This window comes from Ricinus communis, chromosome 7 (assembly GCF_019578655.1).
Source record: "Ricinus communis isolate WT05 ecotype wild-type chromosome 7, ASM1957865v1, whole genome shotgun sequence".
Lineage (NCBI taxonomy): Eukaryota > Viridiplantae > Streptophyta > Magnoliopsida > Malpighiales > Euphorbiaceae > Ricinus > Ricinus communis.
The window spans coordinates 6,962,641-6,970,236 of record NC_063262.1 but is presented as its reverse complement, the minus strand read 5'-3'; the positions used below and the strand labels follow the sequence as shown (position 1 = coordinate 6,970,236).

The window sequence follows — 7,596 nt, the reverse complement described above, 5'->3', positions numbered from 1 at the left end:
TTATGTCATGGCTAATAAAGAAAGTTACTAAGTCAATAAGAATTACGATCTGCTGATCAATAGTAAATGAAAGTTGAAGTCATGACAAGGAAGAAAGTAGCTTGAGAAAATGAATAAAATTTACATGTGTCTCCGGTGCATGCAACAGATATCATGTAAGCTTGCCTCGTGCCCTAGCCTAAGTTAATATTGCATCATTTGCCACAATCAAAATGAGCAATCACGAGCTTACTAACATTGCTATAATTTCTTATTTCTTAAGAAATCTAAGAAGATTCGATAGAATTTATGAATAACACTAGGCTTAGCTTCCATTAAAAATTGCCTCTTCAAGATCATGAAAAGGTAATTGGGGAAGGAAAAGAAAATAATGGTTAACTCATATCTTACATCACTGCATTAAATATAATTAGTGCTTTACACTTTAGTATTTGATAGTTAATATATATTCAGTTATGTAATTATTTATTAGTTTGATATATAAATGGACCCCGTAAAAAATTTTGCTATTTTTAATATCAATACTAAGTTTCTCCATTCTGCAACAACCCTTCCAATAAATTTTTTTTTTTAAAGCATAATTCAAACTGGCTCTTATTCCTGAAACTTGCATTCGTAAGCCTTAACTCTGCACCGCCATTGTTCTCTAACTTTTGTGCAACATTATATATATACCACACGTTGGTCAGATTCAATGTACATTTTATGCAAGATACAGTAGTATTCTTATTTCTTACCATTATTCTAAGTTCTTAGCTGTTGCAAGGCAACAACTATGGTGAAATTTCTTGGGGAGGTGGACTCTCCAATCTCTATTGAAGAAGAAGAAGAAGAAGAGATAAGTTATGAAGAACTCAAGAAACGTATGTGGAAAGATCGCATGCGCATGCAAAAGCTTAAAGAGAAGTGTGCCAGCGAAGAACCCGAGTCAGTAGCAAAGGAAGAGGCGTCTCGCAGGAAAAAGATGTCAAGGGCTCAAGATTCCATTCTTAAGTACATGGTGAAGATCATGGAAGTTTGCAAAGCTCAAGGGTTCGTTTATGGGATTATTTCAGAGAAAGGTAAGCCTGTAACTGGCTCGTCTGATAGTCTGCGTCAGTGGTGGAAAGAAAAAGCCCGATTCGATCAAGAAGCTCCTCAGGCCCTTGAAGAATTCTTGCCAAGTTTAGCTCAAGATGAATTCGATTCTGTTTCTTCCATGCATTTACTTCAAGATTTGCAAGATTCTACTTTAGGGTCTCTTCTTTCTGCTCTTATGCAACGGTGTGTTCCTCCACAAAGAAGGTTTCCATTAGAGAGAGGTTTAGCTCCTCCCTGGTGGCCAACAGGGAATGAGATATGGTGGGGTGAGCAGGGACCCTCACGAGAACATGGTATTCCTCCTTATAAGAAACCTCATGATCTCAAAAAAGCTTGGAAGCTTAGTGTTTTGGCTGCAGTAATCAAGCATTTGTCTCCTAATTTCGATCGAATGAGACGGCTTGTTACACAATCAAAGTGTTTGCAAGCTAAGATGACTGCTAAAGAAAGTGCTACTTGGTCTAAAGTTGTTAATCAAGAAGAAGCACTTTTGCAGCTTACTGAAAAATGCCTCAAAATAGATGATCCTGAAAAGGAACAAGGAAGTGGCAGTGACTCACAAATTAGTGAGAAGAGGAAATGTGCGTTTGATCGAGAGGCTTCTATGGATAGGCTATATGCTTGCCAAAACTTGCAGTGTCCAGAGAGTGAAGTAGGGTTAGGATTTCTTGAAAAGAATTCAAGGGCTGATCATCAGTTTCAGTGTGCTTATCGTGCCGAAAGTGATGTTGACCAAGAAAACACTACTGACAGTAGAAATCATGTTGAGTCATCTGCAGATGCTCTTCGCTGGTACGATGAAGTCTTGATTAGTCCTCCAATAGACGTGTCAAGTCTGACTGATTGGCCTAACACAGTGCTAGCAAAAGGTAATTTTGAAGGTAAAGAAATTGCTACTACGGAAAATGAATATATTTCTCGCTACAAAATGGAAGACTATCCAATTTACTGGGGAACTGAAATTGAAGCTTTAATACAGCAGGGTGCTTTTGGATATCGGAGAGGAAATATGGACTACTCATCACAAGAGAATTTGCATGATCAAGGAACACAAACTTCAATTTGGGATTTGGGAAATGAGTGGAGCGGAACTGGCCAGCCACAGACAAAGAAATGCTCTTTCTAATATGCTTCTGCTAGCGGTTCTTGAAGCAAGGAAATAGAAAAGCCCAAAATATTAGTTTGCAATATTGAATAGGTCATAATTTCTATGTCTCTTTCTCTTTCTCCTCCTTCTTTTATATTCTTAGCATAGGATTTTAATGTTTAAGTATATCATGTTGCACTGAAAACCCATGAATTACATCAATATACAGAATACAGTTAGTTAGTTTCCTATTTGTACTTTTAACTATTTTCCATATATTGGTTGCTTCCTCTAGACAGAAACAAACAAAAATGATTTCAGGGGTAAAAGGAAATAGGACAGGAGGTAACTTCCTTCCTCAGAAAAATAAGATAAAATAAAATAAAACAAAATAGAAAAGGGAAAAAACTAAGGACATATGACTACTTTCACGATTTCATTAGAGCCCATAAAAGCTATGTCTTTGAGGTATGCAATCTTCGTATTCCATTCTTTGAGCTGCACATGAGTAACCCTTTCTGAACCTGCCGTTGCTTCTATTCCTTGCTTCCACCTCCACTGCAAAGACAGCACAAACCGGTCTGTGATCAGAGAATCTTGATTCTCCTCGAATATATGATAACTGCTCGATGCCTCTTCCGCGCCATAATATCCTGTCACACCTGAAAATTTTGAGCTTGAAATTAGTACTCCAGAAATTTTTACACATATTTAAGTTTTAGTGTATACTTTACAGAAAAATGTATACCATGCTGGGGTTCTTCGTTTCTTCCTGGATTTTACAGTTTCTCCAGCATAAGAGTCCGAATTATGTGAATACTTATAAGTGGGAGCAAATAAGATCCTTCCTTCAGAAAATCCATTAAATACTCTCCCTGCTTCTCTCTCCATATTCAACTGTAGTCAGCAAAGCACTAAAACAAGTCAGCCGAGTGAAATTTAAAAGTTTTTAGTCTTTGTTTATTAGTTTTCCTAAATATAAGAATAATATTGGGTATTTCATTAACAGATAGACTTTCCTTGTCATTTGGAAACTTATAATATGGAAAACATGTGATCCCCACAGCATTGTATAATTTCTGACACATGATCAGTCTAGGAGAACCATGAAGGAAAATGACTTGCCACCACTAGACTTATGTCTGAATGGTATTGCCTTCCGCTTTTGCATACAATAGTATGTACATTTTCTCGATGTTATCAGAGCAAGATCATTACAGTTAACAATTTAAGCAACAAACCTGATCTTTCTCTAGTAATGCGTCCCAGTCGTTACCCTCCAACAGAATTCTTGCTTCCTCATAGCTCAAAGCTACTCGATAATTAAGATCTCCAAGACAAATTATCCGGCTGAAATATTATAATGAAAAGGAAAAAATTCCAAGATTAGATACACCTGCAAAATTTTATATGCTAAGCCAAGAAATGTAAAAGAAGGAATATCATACTCATGATCAATTATTCTTTCTGGGCCTCGAGGATTTGAATTCTTGCAAATCTTGGGGAACAGTGTGCTTCTTATGATCTCAGCTACATCAGCGTTTCTCCTTAGCTCATCTCCTTCCTTTTCCCCAGAAGCCAAGTGACAGCACACAAAGCAGAGGCTCGTTCTGTGTAATGTTATGCTTACTGATATACATCCCTGCAAGTTATTTAAATGCTATTGATAGTTACTACAGCAGTACTACCACCATTCAGGTTTGACCTTTCTAGATTCAGGAATTCATAAAAGATTTGATTTTTCCATTTTTTTTCTACATAATTGGCATGAACCAACTCCCATATTCCATTTTGGTTTCGATTTTTCTTGTTATAAACGAAAATTACAGGAAATCAGCTTACCTTGTTGCCAAGGCAACCCATTATTCCTCTTCCTACAGAAGAGACTCTGAGATGGCCAATGTGAGGCACCAACTCTTTTCTAGCCCAAACCGAGACGAAAATGCCGACCATTTGCTTGCTTGTTATTAGGCTGTAAGACATCTGTGCGGGTGCGCAAGGCAAGGTAGGCATATCAGCTGTATATGGATAGCCATTAGGGAAGTTATCCTGATGACGAGGAACTCCAGGGTCTAATCTTTTCATGGAGTGATTAAGCTTTCTTAGTCTGTGTCTTTCACGGGATGGGGATTCCACAGGACAATTGCAGACTTTGATAAGACTACTGTCTACCCTCAAACTTTTGCTAAGGACTTTGAGAGAAGTTTTATTAAAGAAGTTATGCGGCTTTGAATCTTTGACATTGTTGGCTATAAGGAATCTTGAAATGGGTGTTGAATCAAGGTCGGGCCGCGGCTTGTTAAGTGCATGGTTTATCAGAGCTAGCCATTTTGCAGCAGGTTCATTGTCTTCACTCACTAGTACATTTCCAGCACTGAGTGGAACAATTTCCTGAAACCTGAAGAGCAACAGGCTTAGACCAAAACGTTCCCACCAGAAAATAACAGTAAAACAAACTAAGGAAACAATAAACTCCAAATTTAAGGTCTGTAAGTAATTAATAGCCCACTACTTCAAGTAAGGAATCCTGTATTTTAATGCTTAGATGATGAAGTTTTTCAGTTGTATCATACCCACAAACATAAATATCTGCACAGCCTTCCACTTGCAAGAAATCTTCCAGGTTCAGGCCAGAGTTGGGTGCCCTTCCTCCCACATTCCATGTTCCTACGAAAATCCTGCACTCCAATGACAGTATAATCCTTATGCTGTCAGGAACATGATCCTGACTTTCTTTATTTAAAATAAAAAGAAATAAAAAAAAATCCTAAGTAAGCAAAATTGACAAAGAAGGATTCATGCCTAAATTCTTTGATTTCTGTTTCTGGTGCCATAGACTGCTCAAAGTTACATAGGTTCAGGCCTTCAATTGCAGGACTAGTCTTTCTTTCTGCAAGTATATAGATAAGAAAGCAACACCATTGTTTACTCTTTAATTAAATGCAAACGTCCAAAATCAACATTTTTTTTTTCTTTGACAAGGCCTACAAGTAACAGGTCGATATCAAACATGAGAAATTTTAATGTCCTCCATAATATTTTCTGCCCTATAGCTAGTTTAATTATATGCAGCCCAATGATCGAAACTCATTATAATGTTAGGTTAGCTACCAAGATATGCAAGAAGATGGATAAAGTGAACTTGGACTAATTTTATTTATTGCCTACGTGACTTTGTCCATCAGATACAGATTCAATCAAAACTGACCCACCATATATTATAGAACTATATAAATAGATTATGTTTGCATATATCATAGAATAAAAAATATGTTAATGCACATAATATATAATTAATCATACCTGAGAAACTTTTTCTCAATGTAGGAGATGAGTCTATGAATGCTTGTTTCCTTGCTGATATCTTTTTATCAAAATCTGTCCACCAAATCCAAAATCAAGATCAAGAATATTATATGTTTGCAAACATATGCATACATATATGTAACAAAAGCTTAAAAAGAACTTTTCAGATAAAAAGAATACCAAAAAGATCATCATCGCCATCTGATACTAACAAGTCATAGCTGGATCCACCTTTCCAATTTCGCTTGGAACTGAAAATCTTTGGAATGATAGACTGCACCATGAAAGGTTTGAAAAGGTTTTATCCATGTTTCTTGAAGATAATAACAGCTTTTACATATGTATATACTTTCTTGGATCAAGAAACATTGGAGAAAGCAATAATGATGATAGTCAGGAAGAAGAAACAAGAAGATTCAAGAAGTAACAAGAAGTAATTAATTAATTAAACCATAACAAGAAAACAAAGGGTACAGTATAACATATACCTTCTTTTTCTTCTCACCTTTGACAGAATTTTCAGGAGTAGTATTTGTAGGGCTATCAGCTTTGGTTGTTTCTATATTGGTGGTGATCATTTCTCTCTATGTTGTGAAAATTAGCAAAGGGAATGTATGATCTGAATTGTCGATTTAATTTTGTAAGAGAAAAAAAGTTCTGGATTTGCATTATGCATGAATTTTGTATTATTTTTGAAATAATTCCTTTTTTCCTTTTGGGTTAATAAAAATGATATTGACATCTTTTTGTGTTCTGTTACATATGCTGAGGTTTTGGCGCCATTGGTTTCGGGGAACTTGGGAAGGTAAATAGAGGGACCGTTAAATTATCCTATCCTACCTACTTCACAATAACATATCTCTACTTCTTTTCTTTTCTTTTCTTTTTTTTTTTGAATTTTTATTTTTATTTTAGCTTGAATTATTTATATATATTTTATAAAAAATTATTTATTTTATTACCAATACTTCTGAAAGTAAAAATAATGATACAAAGATTTAATAAAATAATATAAAAATTTAAAAAATTTATAAATAATAAAAAAAAGAATTAAAGGGTTCAAAAATGCATTTTGCGTTTACTTTAAACGAGAAGATATGGATTAGTTTAGTAAAATTTTAAGGCTTCTATTTATTTATTTATTTATTTATGTGTGTTATTGTGTGATATTGAATTTATAATTAATTTTAAGGGATCAATATTTCCTTTCTTTTTGAATGTTTGCAAATCATTTTATAAAAGATTATGAAAGCATATCAGAATATATATATAAATCTTAAGAGTGAATTTAAGGGATCTATTGGTTAATTTATGTAATATATGAGATTCTATTATTTGCTCAAAGAATATAATTTTAGGTGAATCTTTTTTTAGAAGACTTTTTGACTGAACCTTAGAATGCCTAAAAGTTATTGTGATTAGAGTTCCATAATTAGCTATTTATTACTAAATTGTATAAAATTAATTCTAGCCATTAAAATTTTTAGAGAAATATTTTTTTATTATTACTCTTTAATTTGTAACAAGTAATACAAATTACTATTTTATTTTAATATCTTATAAACTAAAATGGGTATTAGGTTTTGTTTATTTTGTTAATTTTCTCTTTTATTTATTTTTAAAAATTAAAAATTATATATTTTATCTACGGTAGTTAAATTGAATGCCTTAATTTATTTAACTATTTAATAAATTTTGTATGCGTAAGGATTCTATTATTTTCTTTTTTTTTTCTTTATTGATCTAAACTAATTTAATATTTTATGTAAAATTATGCGATTTATTTTTTTAACTTAATAAAATTTTAAGTTTTGTACACTATAAGGTATAATTTTATAATAAAAGAAAAATTGATAGATCCAAATTATATATAGTTATTTATGGTATTTTAGAGCTTTAATGATATATTTTCTATATATAATATGGTAAAAATATGTACTTTTATCTCATTTAAACTTTTTTTTTAATTTGAGGTAATATTAGCCGAGAGATGAAAATATGAAGAATAATACTCAAAATGAACTTTATGGTAAAAATATGTACTTTTACCTCACTTAAATTTATTTATCTAATTTCAGATAATATTAGTCGGGAGATGAAAATATGAAGAAAAATACTCAAAA

General features: G+C 33.2%; 2 protein-coding genes across 5 annotated transcripts; one reads left to right on the top strand and one right to left on the bottom strand.

Annotated features, from left to right (window-relative positions):
- The first annotated feature begins 657 nt into the window (after positions 1-657).
- LOC8261638 (putative ETHYLENE INSENSITIVE 3-like 4 protein) lies at positions 658-2,410 on the top strand. Of its 4 annotated transcripts, none has more exons than XM_048376300.1 (2): positions 658-1,949; positions 2,063-2,410. In XM_048376300.1, exons 1-2 carry the CDS (start codon positions 776-778, stop codon positions 2,119-2,121), a joined length of 1,233 nt encoding a protein of 410 aa, XP_048232257.1. In that variant the 5' UTR covers positions 658-775; the 3' UTR covers positions 2,122-2,410. The 4 variants fall into 4 exon arrangements, with proteins under 4 accessions (XP_048232257.1, XP_048232256.1, XP_048232255.1 ...); XM_048376299.1 differs by having other exon boundaries at positions 2,060-2,410; XM_048376298.1 differs by having other exon boundaries at positions 658-1,961.
- Positions 2,411-2,482: 72 nt separating this feature from the next.
- On the bottom strand, positions 2,483-6,464 carry LOC8261639 (type I inositol polyphosphate 5-phosphatase 5). Its single transcript, XM_015727782.2, has 10 exons — positions 5,962-6,464; positions 5,654-5,747; positions 5,471-5,545; positions 4,970-5,057; positions 4,741-4,845; positions 4,010-4,565; positions 3,616-3,809; positions 3,409-3,517; positions 2,916-3,064; positions 2,483-2,829 (listed from the first exon to the last, which is right to left on the bottom strand). The coding sequence occupies exons 1-10, from the start codon at positions 6,049-6,051 to the stop codon at positions 2,607-2,609; spliced, it is 1,683 nt and encodes a 560-aa protein (XP_015583268.1). The 5' UTR covers positions 6,052-6,464; the 3' UTR covers positions 2,483-2,606.
- Between the last annotated feature and the right edge of the window lie 1,132 nt (positions 6,465-7,596).

Bases quoted from the DNA above. Each gene is read 5' to 3' on its own strand.
- LOC8261639 (XM_015727782.2), bottom strand. From the start codon at position 6,051: ATGATCACCACCAATATAGAAACAACCAAAGCTGATAGCCCTACAAAT. The intron at 5,748-5,961 runs GTATATGTTATA...TTCATGGTGCAG, and splicing joins AAGGTGAGAAGAAAAAGAAG to TCTATCATTCCAAAGATTTT. The intron at 4,566-4,740 runs GTATGATACAAC...GTTGCTCTTCAG, and splicing joins GCAGATATTTATGTTTGTGG to GTTTCAGGAAATTGTTCCAC.
- LOC8261638 (XM_002533091.2), top strand. From the start codon at position 776: ATGGTGAAATTTCTTGGGGAGGTGGACTCTCCAATCTCTATTGAAGAA.